The sequence below is a fragment of the Hibiscus syriacus genome, unplaced genomic scaffold, assembly GCF_006381635.1.
Source record: "Hibiscus syriacus cultivar Baekdansim isolate YM2019G1 unplaced genomic scaffold, ASM638163v2 tig00111237_pilon, whole genome shotgun sequence".
Classification (NCBI taxonomy): Eukaryota; Viridiplantae; Streptophyta; class Magnoliopsida; order Malvales; family Malvaceae; genus Hibiscus; species Hibiscus syriacus.
In genome coordinates, this window is record NW_024063029.1 from 17,707 (window position 1) to 37,485 (window position 19,779).

Consider the following 19,779-nt stretch of genomic DNA (forward strand, 5'->3'; position numbering starts at 1 on the left):
TGTAATTACATATTTTTCTCATACGTGCGCGTTGTCATTGTTATCGTCCGTTTTACTAGTTAGTGGTCGTAGTCGTAAAAATATATTGACACATATTAAAACAAAAACATTTATAGGCGATTTATTAAAACATAAATATTTTTAATACACATAATATTATCTATTAATTAAAATAAATTCAAAATTAATCAACTGTAATCAAATGAATCTAGATAGTTTTGAGGCTAGATTCAACCCTTCATTGCAGCAGATAACATCTTAATTATCGATTTTATTCAGCTGTTATACTGCATCTTGATTGCAGCAGCAATAAGAAATGTGTGATTTGTGACTAGAATCACGTTGTGTGTTGGAAAATTGAGCCTATAAATAGATAGGGTTTTTAGAATTCTCGTATCATCTCACGCAACACAATCCACTTCCAATAAATCTTTTTTTTCTCAAAATCTTTATGAGAATACTTTCAAATATTTTCTAGCTTTCTAAAAGCTTCTATTTTTCTCGGTTATAAGAGAAGGGAAGTACCATTATTTGTCCATTGTGGCCTTCGGTGTACGAATTCACGAAGAGACTGAGTTAATCTTGAGGTATAACCGCCTATAATAGTGATTACACATATTGATGTGAATCCGTTTCTAAGACAGTAGTTAATACACTACGCGGTTATTCAATTACTTATTTTTTTTCAATTGTCCAACCAATGCTAACGGTTTGATTTTGCAATTTATATTTCATCAACAGTTTTTGTAGCCTATTGATCTCGTGGGTTCTTGTTGATACTCAAATGGGGAAAGGAGGTTTAGGGTAGTTTATTTTTATAGGATGAAAAAGAAAGTTATTGGATAGAATGGTCGAAGTTGATTAATGGGAAATTGGTTACAGTGGACTTGTTCGTAAAAGAAGGAAAGAACACCCCTCTCATCATTAGTTGAACCTTTATATAATTTAAATTTAAGAAGTCAAATAATAGATAAAAAGTTGATGGATTCAAAACAAATATGATAATAAGATTTTTATAAATAATTTGACGTGATATTATGATTTAGATATGTTTATCTTTTTATATAATGATGTGGTCGTTACATGAGATCTTGTAATCAATGTCTAAATTTGTTATGTTAGGAGTAGTCGTAAACTTGAGATTCATAGAGGTTATATAGGAAGAGTTTGTGAGGATAATCAATTGTTGGTCTATTCAGGGGATAGGTTCACCGATTCATTAAGTTTATTTATCCATTGAACATGTTTGAATGTTCATTGGAAATTTGTGAGAGTTAGCGAAGTCGCGTGATCTAAAGGTTCTCAATGCTCCTCTACATTTACACTCTAGTTTTGGTTTGCTTGAAAACCTTTTGTCAGGTTGGGAATTGATAGAAAGGGATGGATACTGTTTGTTTTACTTGCCCCAATTCTACTGCTAAATAAATCATCGTTCAGATTGAAATATCTTCTCGGTTAGCGATGTAAAGGCGGAGAGAGTATCCCTTTATGGTTCTACAGTTTAATTCCTATTGCTTGCTTTCCTCCAGGAAAAGTAAAAGAATTAGAAAGGGAGGAAACGAACATGATCGCATGGTGAGAAAAGTGTCATGTCGTGTAAGGTAAAGTGGATGCACATTGTGTGGGGAAAGTGAATTTTTTTTTTGGGGTGGGGGGTTCTAAGAGGGTAATAAATGGATGACAGTCCGAACACAATTAATTTGAATTGATGGCACTCAAAATGTCCCTCACTATTCAAACTTTCCCTTGCTTTTCATTTGTTTTGGCCTTCTCCTACGTTTTGAATTTAATTGTAAATCCATTAATCGGTTTTAGTATTAAAATAAAATATTATTTCTTTAAAGGTTTTGGGCATGAATAAATACATATATAGAATGCGCATACATTGTTAATTGATTTTTTTTAAATATATACTAACTTATAATTAATTTAGAATATTAAAAAAAATATTGTAGAGTTTAGCACAAACTCAAAAGAGTTGCAATCTTGATCTAACTAACTCTCATCCTTTCAAAGTTCAAAAGTCTATTTCTCATACATTGACTAATTTACACTAGTATAAAATCAAATTTTACATAATTTTATAAGTTTTATTAAAATTATTATTTTATCAGTAAGTTTTATTAAACTTATTATTTTATGAGTGAATTATAAAATCAATTAATTTTAAAATATTATTATATTTAATTTAATTATTAAAATTATTATTTTTTATAAGATAGAAATCAATAACTTTATTAAAAATAGAATAGAGTCACGTGAGAAACTGTTAACGAAATCAAAATGTATGGTCAAATCCAATTTGAGGGTCAAAAATAGGAAAAATCAATATGATAACAAACGAGCGTCATCTTGATAAGTCGTAGTGATATAAAATCAATCCCTATAGAAAAATATAAAAGAAAAAAATAGTCAAACGATCGAAAATGTGATAAAAGAAAGAGAAAAACGTACCATAAAGGCAAGAATTTTTAAAAATTAAAGAATAAGAAAAAATAAAGATACAACATAATAAAAAAAAAAAGAACAAAAAACAATGAAAATCAGGAGTAGCCAACTAAAATTAAGACCGATGCCATTGCCGGTTATAAAGATGAAGAAGAAAAATGATAGCATGACATGTGAAAAACTTTATAGTTTGCACACTCTCTCCCGATCCCAAACTGCAAGCAATCGAACAACTGAAGTCGTGCGGCGCATCAAATGGACGCCATCAGAGTCGGGCTGGATTTGCCTGAATATGGATGGTGCAATCTCGCAGTCAACTGACTTTGGCTCTATGGGGGCCCTGTTCTGAGACCAAAGTAGGCAATGCCTCACAGCATTCAGCAAGTATCTTGGACATACGATAGCCCTAGATTCTAAGATATGGGAAATCCGTGAAGAACTCAAACTAGCATGGACCAACAACTTTGAACGTATACTAGTATGCACATAACATGGATGTTTTCCAGCTACTTTCTCCGTCATTCCCTACCAACCATTTTACTTTAATAAGGAACATAACATGTATGTGCAACAGAGCATTGTAGAATTCTAGAAAATTTATCGAGAAGCAAACAGAGCAGCTAACTACTTGCAAAGATGCACCCCAACTCAGATGAGTTGTTTGTCGTTTTATCTCCCTTGTCGGATCACTTTGGCCATATTTTAGAACGTGACACCCACAGCCCTTCTTACACTCGAGAGAATTAGTATAATGACTTGGGCCTCTTTACTATTTTAAAAAAGAAAACTAACAACAATATAATTATTAATACTATTAGAAGTTTGATTACATAAAAATAAATTATTTTTAATTTAAAAATTTTAATCTCAAGTAATCCAACTATCTAAAATATATACCAGACTTAAAAAATTTACGTGTAGATGGAATTGTGGCCTCTAACTATTTGTTATATCTTCAAATTATTATGATAAAAATACAATAACAATCTCTATACTAAATTTTAGATTATAGTTTGATCGTTCTATAAAAAAATTAATCCATCTACAATTATCATAAGTTACAGCTAAAATATAAAAATAAGATATTGAAATTAAAATAGCATGACAAGTAAATATTCAATTATAGCTACATATTTTATTTTGGAAACCAATTTTAAGAAGGAATGTAAAATATTAGTTTATTTAGAATCAACCCAAATAAAAATGATTTTTAATGTAAATACAAATAAACTAAAAGACTAATATAACCTTATTTCTCTAAAAAAATGCAAGGAGTTAAAAGAAATAAAAAAAATATTATTTTGCCCAAACTTGAAAATATACAGAGTTTGGGCTCTCATATTTCTGCAAATGAAAGAAACCCAATCCATTCTTTGTCTATCATCACCCGACACCGACGCTACTTCGTTACAACTGCTTAGCTTAGTTTAGCTTCCGTCGCGGCTAATGTAAATCTCCTTTATCTGGTTTCACCCTAACTTCACTCCTCCGCCTTACCTTTTTGTTTTTCCCCTTCTCTCTCCGTTTCTTCAGGTGATGTATCTTTTTATTCTTTTCATTTAGTTGCTTGTTTATCAACCAATTGATGTTTTTATTTTATGAAGATTGAGTAATTTATTATATCGTAATTCTTGAATCAGTTGAATTAGGTTGTGGAACTTATTATTATTTATTTTAAAAGAAAACAATTCCAGTGCTGTTTAATAACTGCTTTTTTGTTGGTTTTATTTAATTAGTTTCGCACTTGATCATTGCTAGTATATGGAGGAAGGTAATGGACATTTTCAATGGTGGCGAGTTTTTCGTTTACTTTATCGTTCTGATGTTGACATCCTGCTAAAATTTAAAACTTTTAATTTACTTCTCTCAGAAAATAAATTTGCTTGGTTGCTGGTGTGGGGGCTGTGAAATTATGTTTAATTTTTTTGATAAACGAGGCTTAATTATAATAAAAAGGTTAAGCAACAACCAAGCACTGAAACAACCAATACAAAGGTGACTGAATGGTCGATACAATATGCAGAAAATCTTAACAAAATATATTGTTTGCTAAAGGACTCATTTTGGTGTCTAAAATTTGTATGTGATTCCTAGTGCTGATGATTTGTTGAAGTTTTAGGTGTAGATGGGGAAGATGATAGGTCAGATAATGACTGCTGATAAATGGTCTAGCATGTGGTCTTGATATGGCCATGGTAGATCTTGATATGGACTTGCTTTTGGACTTTATAAACCTTCTCTTTGTCATGACAATGTAGGAAAGCTAATGCGGAGAGATTCTTTTCTTAATTTGTCGGCTTCTCATACACGTGGCTCAATCTTGATTTGGTGTCCCTTAAATTCTCCTCCCCTTTGTGCAAGATATGATGAGATTGGTATTAAGATAATTACTCCTGACGGTTTATGTATCCTCTACCTTACATATTTTGACAATAGGTTTGGTGGATTACCCCCATCTTCTGTAGTCTATGTTCTGGGTGAACTTATCGGTTTTACTTTTCAAACACACGTGGAACCATGTTGTTCCCATCCTTTTCCTATGTCAGATTGTTATTTTGGTACCCAAGAGCTTTTCAAAGTGTGAAATTGGTGTTTGCTTTTATACCATTACTTGACATGAAAAAGCTGCGGGATTCACATTAGAATGGAGATGTTTGTTGAATACCTACGATTTCAATGGTTTGTTCATGATTATATTTTGCCTTCCATGTCAGGATGATTTTCCATTACTTTAACAGATAAACAACTAAAAACACGCGTCTTTTAATCATCTGATACATTTACCCTCCTCTTTTAATTCTGCTCTTGTTCTTTTTTCAGATTTCTTAGTTAAGTAAGATGGAACATGTTACACATCTCTCTATCCTTAACTATGGTACATGTGTCCGTGGCAAAGTGGGAAAGGGTGAGTGGGTGGAAAGAGTTTGAAGATGCCGACTTATTTTCCCATTCTAGAATGAGCAGGTTTGTCATATTCTTTGTTTCTTTTTTTTTTCTTTCCGAGATATGACTAATATGAAAGCTCTCTGTATCTATTGGCCCCTGTAGTGGACTAATGTAATTATTTTTTAACAAGCTTATAAAAATCAGAATCTTTTGGGGGCTTATAATACTACGAAGATAAGCCTTTTAACTCAACTTACATAATTTCAACCAGACGTACTATTGCTATTCTTACTCCTTTCTGGAACGAAAGCTACGACCGGCTTGACATGATGCCAAAGTTTTATATTATTTAATCATGTATCTGTTACGCATTTGGTCTTTATAGGTATTTGTGTAAGAATGTCACTAATCATCTGTCCATATCTTTGGGGGGGAAAAGAGAAAGGTGTTATATTATAACTGATATGGTTCTTTTGATTGGACAGAAACGCGTATGAATGCAGACGTATTTTTGATTGATTCCATTTGTGATCGTGGTATCTATGCATTCTCATATTGATGGCATCCTGTTGATGTCAACAGCATGCCACATCATGCTATTGCAGCTAAATATCATTTTGGAAAATCTCTTGCATTTATGGTGAAAGAAAATGTCGTTGTACCTTACTGTCGAACATGACTAGCTGAAGAGTTGCCTTGCTATGTAAAATTATTGAATTTAACAGTTAATTTTTGTACATGTTATTCTTTTAATCCCCCTCTGCAGGTAACATTTTACTTGCTGATGAAACCTTTTCTAACACCAATGCAGAAGACATGGTTGAAGCGAAAACTTTTGTATGCACGAAGAAGGGTCTTTTATATGGCATAATTTGAAACAGGTGTGAAATACTGGCCTATGATACGCAATTTGATTGGTGTATGACTAACTGCTTTTGGTTCAAGTTAATGAATAATTTTAGAAGATGGGAGTCTTCAGTCCCCACCTCATGAGAATTTCGGTAGGTTGAAGGTAGCATTCGAAGTTGGTTTCGTATGAGAATGACAACATGGTAATGGTAGCTTCATGTGTTTACTTCTTGTACTGCCTGCCTTTAGTTTTAATATTTCAAGAGCGACATGCTAGAGATTAATATACAGGTGAGGTCGGTGAGACAATCTGGCATGGAATATTCTTATATGAGTTTTGATAATAGATCTGATTTCATCTTATGTTGCATTCAAGCATCTCTGGATCAAATAAGGCCACCCAGTTAATAGATTCATTGGCAGAACACGGAAAAGATCAGTGGAGGTGATGTTTCCCTACAAAAATGTAAAAAGAAAAAAACTTCTTAAAATATATATGTTTGATCCTTATGAACTTATATTTTAAAAATGATCTTCAAAATTTTAAATAGTCCAAATAATTACGGTTGAATTCCGCACCGAATGAGTCATAATCATGATATAAAAATCGAGAGTTCGGTTTTCCAAGAGCACCTGCGTTGACTGACCTGTTGCGATCTAATTTATTTTTTTTGTCCAGAATTTTCCCACTTGTTTTAAATTGCACTTTAATCGCTGTTCATGGGCAATTAATGGACGATGATGGTTAACACACAAATAATATATTTTAAATGTCAATTCAGGGAAGGATGGACAATTCTTTTACGGAAATTTTCACGACTTGGTTCAGATTCGGTTGATATTGATACTAATAGGGTAAATAACACCGTTTTTCACTGTATTTTATTCTTTATCTTATTTTGTTCATTATACTTGTAATTTTTCTATTTAATAAACTTTATAGATTGAATCAAATTTGTTCATTCTGTCATTAATTATTTAGCGGTATTATGACATGGCATAAGAAATGACATAAGCATCAAAACAACGTCGTTTCGAATTCATTATAAAACTTTTCTTCTTCTTTATTTCTTTATTTTTCCTTTTTCTTCCTCCCATTTTTTCTCTATTCCGCAATCGGTTGTAGTCGTCGGCCACCATCTACCGTCATTGATGGTGGCCGTTGGATCCCAAATTTTACGGGTCAGTTCATCTCGACCTTCTGAGTCCGAATTTGGTGATTGTTTCCTCGGGAAATGTCTCAAAACCTGCAAATCTAAACTGAAAATTTTCAGTTTTCTCACTTTCAATATCAAATTTGTAGTTGTCGGAGTAAGTTCCAACAAAATAAAAGTCGGATTCGAAACCACAGTGTCGAGGCGAAGCGACTCACGAAATTTAAAATCGAACGACCAACATCTACGGTGGTCGACAATGACTGACAGTAGCATCCGATCACCTTTAGCTTTTTTGTTATTTTTTAAATTATTTTATATTAATAAATAAATAAATAATACCATATCATTAAAACGTTAAAGAGATAATGTAGAAATGAACAAAATAATTTAATCTATAAAGTTCAGTAAACAAATTAAAAAAATTAAAAATATAATCAACAAAATAGAAAATAAAATAAAATACAGTGAAGAATGATAGAATGTACCCATACTAATATTTTTTTTCTCATTGCAGAGTCAATATCATAATTGCATTCTCATTGCAGAAGTCAATATCATAATTGCATGACGATTGGAACTAACAATTTCAGCTAAATAACATACAGAAAATCAACCGCCATAAATTTATTAATCGATTAATTTAAATTAAATATCATAAAAATAAAAATAATTTTTTTAACTTAATTTATTTCATTCGCACATAAGAAAATTTGAATCTCAAATATAAAATTTTAAACTCTTAACTTTACTTAAAAGATTTACTATACCAATTGGTTGTTAATGCATTTATTACTACATTTAACAAATAAAAAAAATAAGATAAAATTTAATCAACACTAAATAAGAAGGAATCAACTTACGTTAATCAAGTATATAAAAATGGGGAAGAAAACCCCCTCACCGCCTATCTTTCATCATCTATTAACTTGCAACAAGCAATCCCTTTCGTGAAAGCCACCGCCATCGGTGACGGTCACGGTCACCGTGACACCCTCCCTCCTATGCTCATCTCTCTCTCTCTAATTTGACTGTGTTTTTTGGTGTCCACAAGCAAGGTCGTAACTAACTGTACTTTGGTTCTCACATGTATCTGTCCTAGTTTTCTTATGTACTTTTGTTTTAGCAGCTAAGAGAATATATATATGGAGACACAAGCTGGTAGGCCATCGCCCTTGTTTCTCTTCTCCATACCTATCCTCTAGCAATTTCAACTCAAGTCCCCCGGATCCCTCGTCTCTCTAATTTTTTTCGATGAAAATATATTTGATATAATACAAGGAATTTGTATACAATATATAACCTAAAAAAACACACAGTTGATCAAGAATTCAACGATTTCCCTGTTTCATCACTATCCATGTTAAATGTTACATGCCATAAACCAAACTTGTATTTCCCAAAGTAAATTATTTATAAACCTTATAAAACTGAGAATCAATCCATTCTTTACTGAGTCTATTCCTCGGGCACTTGATATTTCTTGAGAGAATCAAAAGACAAAAGTGAAAGGAGAAAAAAGTGGGGACTATAAACAGTTGTAGGCTTTGCGGGTACGGTAACTAGTATATTGTTTCAATCCTCATCAGAACTGTCGGGATACTTGTTCAAATCAGGTTTCCGGAGAACTCGAGAAGGGTTCGATGATTCCGATGATGAAGCAGATGCATGATGGAGAGAAGTTTCTAAAGCGTCGACTTTAGCCCCTACCTCGGTGGCCTTCTTACGTATGGAAACGGTGGAGATATCCCTAAGGTCGTCTTCTTGTAATACGAGATCAGGGAAATTGAGCCTAGCAGAAGGCCCACGCAAGTAGAAAACGGCGGTGTCGTAAGCACGAGCGGCGGCTATAGGGGTGGTGTAAGAACCGAGCCAAATCCTAGACCTCTTGTTTGGTTCTCTGATTTCAGCAACCCACTTCCCCCACTTCCTCATCCTTATCCCTCTGAATGGTTTCTCCTTCTGCTGTTGCCTATGCAACTTTCGTTTCCCTCCCTTTGTTGAACTTGAAGTTAAACAACAATCACCAAACTCCATGGCACAAAAAGATCAAAAAACAAAAACAGAACCTTTTTTTAATGGAAGGGTTAATCAAAGAATACCCTTTGCTTCAAAAGCTATTATGTATCCTGTACATATATATAAGTACAAAAGGAGACGTGATAAAATATATATGAGCGACGATAGGAGAGGGAATTGAGCATTAGTTCCCCACTTGGCTGATAGTGTGTCGTCTGGGCACGGCCGCCCCGTTGTTGGATGTAACTAAAGATAAATCCAAATTGGGCCGACATAATCCATCAGCTGCTCTTCTCTTTCTAAAAAGCCTACAAATTTTTTGTCTTTCTCTTGGTTTAGGCTTGTAATTGTAGTTGTAGGCATGCGGTTATACACCCGCGCGAACTTCAGCCTTGTGTTTTTCAACTTCAACTATGCCGCTGTTTCCATATTAAACAACGTCGGCATTTCTTTTAAATTAACTTGCACTAGTTCACCGTCCCAAAGAAATACTTAATTTTAGGTTAATTTCCCCGGTTTGAGGTATGCATGTGATACCATTTTACAATTGTCTTTCGTTAAATATAACGGTCTTGATACAGATAACTCGTTAAGTCAACAATAATCGACGTACATAGTTAAGGTATAGACACGATATGTTTTTCTGAAAAGGAAAGGGAAAAACGAAATTATTGGATATTTTAGTTTGTTTTGTTGCTGGGATATAATAGTGAGTTTTGGGTTTTGAGTGCCTAACTCTTTTTGGCAAGCCAAGTGGGATCCAAGTTGAGAAACTAAAGAGATGGGTATCTCTCTTTCCGTCCACACTCACACAATTCATTTTTAGTTTAAGTTTGTTTGATCAAACCTAATATTTTATGTTAAAAATATGAACTTAGTAAATAAATTTATTAGTTAAAGGGAGCAATATTTAAAAAAAAATCAAATTCAACTTGTTTTGTCTAGAAGATATATATACATTATCAATAGTCAAAAAAGATTTTGAATAAATACTACATTGTAATTATCACAAACTATTAAAAAAATATACTTCAATAATATAAAATTTTAAAATTTTAAAATTAATTTATGGTGAATACAAAATAATATTTGTTCTAAAGATTCACAATTATTTGACAATGAAAATTTAAATACCTTGTAATTTGTATTACTAAAACCTATAAACTTTAGAAACAACAATTATTTCTTGAGTTAAATTAATTTCATTTTATTTTTATGGTGAAATTACCAAATTGATTTAATCACCATGTTTCAAACCCTTATTTTATTTGGGGTGTCAAATGTCAATCTTAATCATCTGATTATAACCTTTTTATTTATTTATTTATAAGAGTCGGTGAAAGCGTAAGTAATTTCCACATTTTCTGAGTGCTTAATCCATGATGTGGTACCCCTTCATTGGTTCTTTAAGTTTCAACCCCTTTGATTATTGACTATCAACCCAGCTCAGGTTTATTTTAGTAAAATAAATATATATTAAAAAAAACAAATCAAAGCCAGTCGGGAGTGCAACATTTCATACCGCCCTTGGAATTATTAAAAGACAACTTCTATATTTAAATAAAGGAAACCATTTTGGCTTCAAACTCCAAATTATATATATAAAAGAAAAAGGGGCAGAAATCGTTAGCTTCTTCCACTTGGCTTCTATCACCCGTTTCCTTTACATTAATCAAAGACAGCTGCCTTGTTTTTAATTGGATTTTACCAAAGCCAGGATTGTAGAATCTTGATTTATTAGTAGAATATACAAATCCCATTTTCATTGTTTTAATCAATCATTCTTACCATGTGCTTCAACATACTCATTTTTTGCATGTTTAGTCGGCAAGCACTCGTCTTTTTTTATGTTAGTCGGCAAACTATTTAAATACCTATTTTCTTTCCTATTTCAGTGCAATGTAACATGAAGATGCATGTGTGTCATCTTCCTTTTTGTATTTGAGATGGAGGGTTGGTCCAGAGAGAATAAGACAGTGACCTGAACATTAATGAGCATAAACAAGAAGATAATGAGTAGTGTGTATTCGAAACGACAAGCTAATAGTTTCATATAAATGGTGGCGGGGAGGAGACGCCATGACAACGTCCCACTATGCTGTGATATTATGGAGTATGATTGGGGAGTGGACTAAATATTATGCATGCCGCTTCTTCAAAGCAGACTCATTATGGAACAGTAAATCCTATTTATGCCAATAACAAAGCCGTCAAATCAAAGATTGAATATCAGAAACTGAGGTTCATATTGGTCTAGGTTGGAATATGTATAAAAACCATTCTTAACCACATACAAATCTATTTAGAGGCCTTGATAAGCAAAAATGCCCCTATAAGAACAGGCAGGAGACAATTTAGAACTAGAATCAACATCTTCTTATTCTCGACACCTCTGTTTTCATTTCTTTTCCACCTTGGAATAATTGTTTCCCTTATTCATCTTCTCCCATCCAAACAAACTTTGGATTTTGGATTGGGGGTAGTTCTTAATATTTTAGTTCACCCTAAGTTTACTGCACAACCGCACAAGCATTTTCACCAGCCAACCGAGGATGCATAAGATAGTGGGGATAGTTCTTCAGATTGAAAGGGAACGGAAATTCGATCTCCATACCCTAGAGAAGCACCAACCTGAAGTGACAACAAATATGGCTTTGTTTGTACAAGGCCATTAGATGATTTGAAGATTTCTAAAAACAAATCCAATCAACTAAAATATAAATGCGTCAGAAACCATATTCCACCACTGTCCACAAATCAAATTTCAGGATACACATACCAAGTTGTTTATGAAACAGACAATGATTTGAAACCCATGATTGTGTTCTGCAGTCTCCCTCTTGTTAATACCTCTAAACCATCCAAACCTCTCCTTAGCTCACTCGCCATACAATATCCAATCTTCGGATTATTAAACTTCTGGCCACTTCGTTGTGCTTAGTGATCCCCACTTATACTCAATTCATTAGTAAACCGATATCGTTTCTTAACTTTCAAAGATTTCATTCTGTTTTAACTCCTCCTGTCGTTCCCTTTCTTGCAACTGCTTGAAATGTTTTTTTTTTCAAATCAAAATTTGTCTTTACCATTCATTCCTCTGCGTTCGAGGATGTCGATGGCGGCGGCTTTTCCTCTCGCCACCTTCTTGTTTGTAAGATCCAATGAGGTAAATGGATAAACGCGTGAGGATTATCGTATGCAGACATGAGAGGTCTGGCTTTGTGTGGAGAGGATTTCACTGGTAGGAGTACGAGGACTTGCACTGCCAGTCTGCTTTCGACTCATTGAACTGAAATTTGGATAACCAAAGCCCATGGTCCAAATACCTGCAACGGCTATCAATTGGACCTCGTATGTTAGGCTTTTCGAAGAATTCCAGATCCAAATATGAGATTTTATAGCCTCATATCTTTATTCTAATAAATAAATAAATAAAATATGGATAATTATAATAAAATTTTAAATATATATATAAGTAAATGCCTTCATTAAGAAACCAGACTTTATTGGGTGTTTTATATCTTCTTTCAAATTTATAGTTAAAGATTTTTTTCCTCTCATATTAATATCTAAATTTTTTTATTCACTATTAATATTAACTTTTGGTGATATAATAAGTTAACAACATAAGATCGTACTATATGCCAATGATAATGTTATTGTGCGGTTTTTTCTAAAAAAAAAGAGTTTAAAATTTAAGAAATTTTAAGAAAAATAATGAGTAAAACGTTATAAAAATATTAAATATTAAAATTCAAGGAAAGTCAATAACGATGTTGTATTAGTTGAAAAGCTTGTTTTAGTTGCAAATGAAAATAATAGAGATGAGAGTGAAATAACATAATTTTACAATTAGAAATAAAAAATTATGTCATGATAAAAGAAATAATATATTAAAGATTCAAATAAAAAAAATAAGTAAAGCTAATTCTTAGTCCATTAAAGAGATATTTATCAGGCTAATAAATTACAATTTTGATATGTTTTCATTTTAGTTTTAAACATTTTAATATCTATAATTTATAAAGACTTTTAAGAAAATGTATAAAGAGATATTATTATAATAATTATACAATTCTCTTCGATTGATCGTATCAAAGATCTTTGCTACGAACTTGAAATCAATCCGACTCATCTTATCCTTCAAGACAAACTTTAATTTTTTTTAAAAAAAAGAAAAAAAATATCAAATCTTATAAAATTACTTTGAATTGAAACCTGTCAATGGATGCCCAAAATAGATAACATTAAATCAAATCAAAATATTGATATCGCTCATTTAAATAGGATAGGTACAAAAAGGTCAACATATATTTCTCATTTGTTGTTTTTCATTTTCTTGAGAAGGAAATAAAAACAGTTGCGGTTTAATGGGTTTGCAGAAAATGGAGGCCTCCCACTACTTCCAAAAATCAAACATTCGACAGTGAAATCATACACAATCGGAACTCCCTTTAAACTTTAAACTTTAAACTTTAAACAGCACTTTGTTTCAATATCAGATCGAAGAAAAGACTTTATTTCCAATATTACATACCAATAATTAAACAGATACAGGGTCCTACATAAACACCTAAAGGTGCCTAAGACAAATCCCCACCCTCAACCTCAAACATTGTATCCCATACAAAAATCCAATGTCCCCACCACGGGAATAGCCTTCTGTTTTTCCAGGCCCAGAGACCATGCCTTAAATGAGACAAACTTTTAATGTGCAAATACATGTAAAATCATTGTAATTTTTACATCAAATTAACTGTGAAACTACAAGCACGCAGTACAATAAAAACCTTGTTCCTTTTACCATGGCCGCTCTTCTTAAAACTTTTTCCTACAGTCTCCCCTGCTTTGGCCCTTGCTCTACCCTAAAATGTTTAATTGTCTCCTTTACCCTGCAGGGAAAAAAACAATGAAAGTGCCCCGCTGACCAGACTTGTAATTCTTGGTTTTCTAGAAGGGATTGCAATTTTGCAAACAAGCAATAAGTAGGCATCATCCTCTCTCTCTCCTTTGAAAGCCCAGAAGATAAGAGGAAATGAATTTAATAAACGCGTTTTTTTACGAAGAAGGATTGTCGGTTCACGTTAATCCCCCACGAAATGGTTCCCTCTCTTTTACTATTTTACCATATTTGCTGACACCACCATCGCTCCTGCCTTTCTTGATCCAGTTTAGGTCCACTCTTCCCTTGACCTTTCTATCTCTTTATCAATCATCGCCCTTTCCTCCCTTGATACATTTTCAGGGAAAAAGATAAAACTTTTTATTTGTATTTGAAAATTTATATAGGCTGAGAAAAGACTACAACCGCGATGCCTGAATGGACTATTGTCGCGGTAGCAGCGGTGGCCGTCGGTATCCTTCTGATCCTTTTGGTTGTGTTTATACGTCGCTGGTGTTACCGTAAAGATATTGACGACAACAGAGCCGTTGGGACTGAAAATTTTCAAGACGGGATTGCTAGACTAAACCAGGCGAGTCTGCATCATCATCATCAGATTGATTTAGATAGCAAGAGAAGAGGGAATTACTATGTTTTTCGACGTGGGGTTTCGGCAAAACCTTTGTTTAATTGGGCTGATCATCCATCTCTCATCACGGATGCAGTTGAGAATGGATGGTCTCGATTTGGCTTCACGAATTACATGTCGTCTCCTTCTACACGATCGAGCCTGTTGGGATTATGTGCGGCTGGTGATTTCGGAAGAGGAAACGATGTAGAGGTGAACTGGGAAGTTTGCCTAGGATCAGCAGATTTCATGCAAAAGATCAGGTTGAACTCTGGGTCAAAGAAAGGGAGTTTAGGCCATCATTCCATGGAGGCAGCATCTGTTATCAGAACAGCTTTGCCCTTGCCAGGGCCTCCTTTGGGCAACTCAGCTTTCCCTCAAGAGGCCTATTTCGAGATCACGATTTTGTATTGCCGCGGAGATGATCATGATTCAAGTCCAAGCGGCAAGCTAAGAGAAGGCGAGAAGATAAAACTCATCAAAGAAAATTCAAATCCGAAAGCAAGTTCAGAATCTTTGGTCCATGTTATCGGCAATCATGATATTAATACGATCGAGGAATTAAAGCTTGCAATTAGAGATGACGGAAAAGGTAAAACAGTAATGTTATCGGTGGGACTGACTGCAGGAGGCTCTCTTCCTTTGAAGCTTCTTGGTAGCTATCCAGGATCCATTGGTTTCAATTCGGATGGTTCCGTCTATCTCGATGGTAATTAATTTTCTTCAATATAGACACATTTTTTTAAATGTGAATGGAGATTAAACACACTCCAAGTACAGATAAAATAGTAGTTCAGTTCAGAAGCTAGACTCTTGTGTTTAGCAATAAAAAAAAAAGTGGCAACCGTCCACCAGCGAGCAAATCTCTCAACTGAAAGGTCTCCATATTAGACTGACCCGAAGTGGTTGAGAAAAGGCCCACCGCCACACGGTCATGAATTATAAGTTAATAGTGCCACCCTTCAGTGTATCTGGATAGGTGTAAAGCTACTGACCCAAAAAAGATGCAGCATTTTCCTCTAATTTATTGCTGTATGATCTGTAATAATAAAACTTTAGGCTAAGCAGTCCGACTTTCTTAGTCATATGTCACTCACTCCTTTATCCATCTTCTTTCCTCTTGTTTGTTTCGTGTTGTTTTAATTCTCGAGTTCTGATAAGCATTTGATTCTCATATTGCAGGGATTAAACTAGTGTTTGAATCCGAGAAAGAAGAGTGGGGGAAAACTGAGAAGGTGATTGGTTGCGGGTTCGATCCTAGGCAAAAGAAAGTGTTTTTCACATTAGATTCGGAGCTGGTACGTGTAATAAATTGCAAGTCTGAGGAATTTGGAACTCCCCTTTATCCAACTCTTGCAGCAAATGATGATGTTTCGGTTCTAGTTAATTTTGGACAAAGTGCCTTTGCATATACACCGGCAAATGGAAAACGGACGCCAAATCCATGTTTCATTGGCCCTCTTGTAAACTCCCCTGCTGCCGCTCTGGGCTATGAAGACAGCAAAGAGCTTTTTTCAATGGGAAGAATTGACTCCCAGTGGCTTAACAGATGCACAACTAAGGGCAGCCACAACAATGGGAGTAATTACCCGATGGTGGATTTCGATGAGGAATCCGAGGCTGATTTATTTGAAATCATATTGGATGATAACGGAAGATCCCCCAACTCAGTTTTGTAGCTTCAACGCGGAAAATTTTATTTCTGCAAAGAGTGTTGTCTGGTTTTGGCATTGAATGAAGTGTTTCGGCATCCATGGCCATGGACGCACTAGAGTTCCCATAGAAGGTTGATATATTTTACTTGGAATGTTGGAACCTCTTCAATATTTAGAAATACAGAGACAAACAAGTTTTATGAGGCATTGGGTGCCGAAAATACTTTTCATTGTTTTACAAAGTTCACTGACATTTTGGCTTTTGCCATGTATATTTTGGTTTCTCAATGTTGTGTAACAGTTGTATAGAATCAATAACCTTTTTTCTTTTCATTTTGGAATCGTTTCTGCATACATTTTTTCACCCTCAAAATTCCTGATATGAACATGATGCGCACGTTTTGGCTTAGAAAGACTGAATTTACATAATCGTTTAACGGCTCAATTATCAAAATGAAGACCATCAGAAAAAGGTCAAAAGAAAGAGAATATAGAAAAGGTAAGAAAGAAAGCAGAGGAATCCCGCACTGAAATAACAATAAGATCTAAAAGTCCCTTAAATGAAAATATCAAATTTTATATAAATTTGCGTAACAGTCTAATATCTAAATGCATGAAGAGGTTTTCACAGCAAGCCATGGAATGATCAAATATCAACAAGTCGAGCGAAAAGTCTGCAGATGAAAAAAAAATATCCCCACCTAATGTTGGTTGGGAGCGTGTGAAACCATCCTATGACATCTATCATTGCTTGAAAATGATGTCTAAGGCAGCGATAGATGAGGATTTTGGCAACCGAATTTATAATTTCAGACTTTCCGCCAACCAAAGTTGTTGATTAAAATATCTGGAACACTAAATGTCTTGTTATGTCTATTTTGGTGCTCTCTTCTAGATTTTATATACCAACACTTATGTTGGAATTGTCGGATTAAAGATAAAAATTTTATCTTTAGTTTACAACATGTAATTTGTTTGATAATCAATAGTGAATTTTTCAATAACCTTAGTATTACGTTTTTAATATCTGTTCTTTATTTCAAAATTTTATTTTTCATGCTGAAAACGTGTCATTTTCACTCCTGTATCCTTAGAGAATATTAAAAAATTATCAGAATTCTCGTATCGAGAAGAATTGAACATTTTTCATTATAATTTTTTAGAATAAAATATTAAATTTGTTGAAAATTTTATATTGACCGGTTAATGTATGATATTTCATGAATTTCTTTTGAAGGAATAAATAGTTTCAACAACAAAATTATATTCAACATACAAAAAAATAAAATCCAAATTAAATATATAGTAGAAGTTCAAGTTCTTCCTCTTTCTATTAATGTGGAATTAATCTAAATACACTTGTCAAACTCAAACTTTGGTTGACTTTTATAAGATGATTTATTAATAATACTGGATTATCATCTCTTTCTCAAATACTTTCTAGATCTTACTTGTCAGCAAGGTACTACTGCTGAGGTTAGGTATCGGTAACCATCAATGTAAGACAAGTTCAAAGATCAAATTATTTATTTAAATTATAAAAGTCTTTAAAAAATATTTAAAAGAATTTAAATAATATCAAATTCAGAAAACGAATTGAGATAAAAATAGATTCATTTATATATAAATGAGATTTGAATTCCATATTGAATATTTTGTTTTTAATATATCATATAATATATATAATGTGAAAATTAAGTCGATAATAATATGCATGATATTATAATATAAACAATAAAAATATTAAATTGTTCGTATATAAAAGAGGTTTAAACATAAATTAAGTCAAAAAGCCAAATGACGTGTGTAATAGTTCCGTCATTTCTAGTGACCATTCATGTGTCTACAGTGTATGTGGATATTCCAGAGCTTGCTGTTGAACTCTTCTCCGGTACTCATTTGAGTTCTGTATTACCCAAGATTGCGCATCAGTGAAAGGAAAATAAAACCACACACACACACACAAAAAGGCTATTTAGTATTTAGCAGCAACAGAAATGATTAAAGAGTAAAGCAATTTACCGATACATAAAGCTGATATCCCTCGGTTTGTGCATGGTCGCTTGCATTGGGTTGATCAAGTAAATCTTGAATGCCCACTAGAATTTGCTTCACTGTAATCGATGGTCTCCACCCCTTGGAGAAAAACAGGGTTTAATTTAGCTAAATAATAATGAATTAACATCAAAGGTTGGTGTGAAAGTACTTACATGGCGCTCGTTTAGGATAGACAGACACACAATTCCCGAAGGATAAACATTAGGGTGGAAGAACCCATTCGGAAACTTGCATTTAGGTGGTTTCCTAGGGTAGTCCTCGCTGAAGTTAAGTGTAAGAGGAAAGTAGCCACCTTCCCAATCAGTCTGAAAAAGGACATCACAGTTGAAGAAAAATCAATGAACCATATACAACCTCTTAATGGCTAGAGTGCTTAACAACACTTGTCAACTCACGATTCTCAATTTTAATGGCTAAAGTGCTTAACAACCTCTCCTTTTGAATAAATATGTTGTTAGTTAACTTGGAAACATAAGTCATTCGCCGGTATCTGAAACTAATGGCATTGCTTTACCTTACAATGCAAGATATACATCAAATGAACAAAGTGAATAGTATAATAACACAATAGTAGAAAGGGCAAAAACTGTTTACATACAAAACTTTACTAGTAATACTCGATGAGATTAACTAATAAACAGACATATATATTCCGGTACACATAAATCCCAGACTTAGGAATATAGAATATAATAAATAAACAAAACGTCAAAACCCAATAAACGAAAAACTTCAAATATTAAAAGGGGATGTAATTGTAGTGTAAAAAAGTGAAGACTGACCCCTTCCTTGCCGGGTATAACACATTGCCAAACCATCATATTCACAGACCCATCTGGCGCTGTCTCGGGCTTAGCCACAAAACCCTTCAAAATCACCAACTAAAGATAAACAAAATAAAATAAAAACAACACTATAATGGGAGAAGAATGTGCATACATGCGGATGGTTTTTGCGCCAGGCTTTTCGTTCCTCGGCAAGACGGCTTCGTGCGATACGATTCGGCATAACGTGTCAAAAAGACTTAAGGGTTCTTCTTACTTGAGATTTTAAGAAGATCTCTCTGTCTTGTTCTTGCCTAACAAGCTTTCTCTATCTATGCAGAGTTCGAGTTGATTTAGGTCTTTTAAAGCCGACTTCAAATTGATTTCCACATTAAACGTGACTCTTTATTTTCCTTTTTAAAATTTTTTTATTAAA

At 33.6% G+C, this 19,779-nt stretch overlaps 3 protein-coding genes and 1 long non-coding RNA gene across 5 annotated transcripts; 2 read left to right on the forward strand and 2 right to left on the reverse strand.

Moving 5' to 3' along the window:
- The first annotated feature begins 3,817 nt into the window (after positions 1-3,817).
- LOC120156796 lies at positions 3,818-6,532 on the forward strand. 2 transcript variants are annotated; one of them, XR_005519086.1, is made up of 4 exons: positions 3,818-3,981; positions 5,269-5,412; positions 5,820-6,037; positions 6,146-6,532. It is a non-coding gene; the product is annotated as an uncharacterized LOC120156796 (long non-coding RNA). The 2 variants fall into 2 exon arrangements; XR_005519085.1 differs by lacking the exon at positions 5,820-6,037 and having other exon boundaries at positions 6,101-6,532.
- Positions 6,533-8,656: 2,124 nt separating this feature from the next.
- Positions 8,657-9,422, reverse strand: LOC120156769 (ethylene-responsive transcription factor RAP2-1-like). Its single transcript, XM_039168026.1, has one exon. It carries the CDS (start codon positions 9,372-9,374, stop codon positions 8,913-8,915), a length of 462 nt encoding a protein of 153 aa, XP_039023957.1. The 5' UTR covers positions 9,375-9,422; the 3' UTR covers positions 8,657-8,912.
- A 5,227-nt stretch (positions 9,423-14,649) lies between these two features.
- LOC120156765 lies at positions 14,650-16,702 on the forward strand. Its single transcript, XM_039168022.1, has 3 exons — positions 14,650-14,794; positions 14,831-15,575; positions 16,049-16,702. The coding sequence occupies exons 1-3, from the start codon at positions 14,669-14,671 to the stop codon at positions 16,543-16,545; spliced, it is 1,368 nt and encodes a 455-aa protein (XP_039023953.1). The 5' UTR covers positions 14,650-14,668; the 3' UTR covers positions 16,546-16,702.
- Positions 16,703-18,291: 1,589 nt separating this feature from the next.
- On the reverse strand, positions 18,292-19,587 carry LOC120156767 (SUMO-conjugating enzyme SCE1-like). Its single transcript, XM_039168024.1, has 5 exons — positions 19,519-19,587; positions 19,362-19,445; positions 18,732-18,884; positions 18,544-18,657; positions 18,292-18,427 (listed from the first exon to the last, which is right to left on the reverse strand). The coding sequence occupies exons 1-5, from the start codon at positions 19,585-19,587 to the stop codon at positions 18,365-18,367; spliced, it is 483 nt and encodes a 160-aa protein (XP_039023955.1). The 3' UTR covers positions 18,292-18,364.
- Between the last annotated feature and the right edge of the window lie 192 nt (positions 19,588-19,779).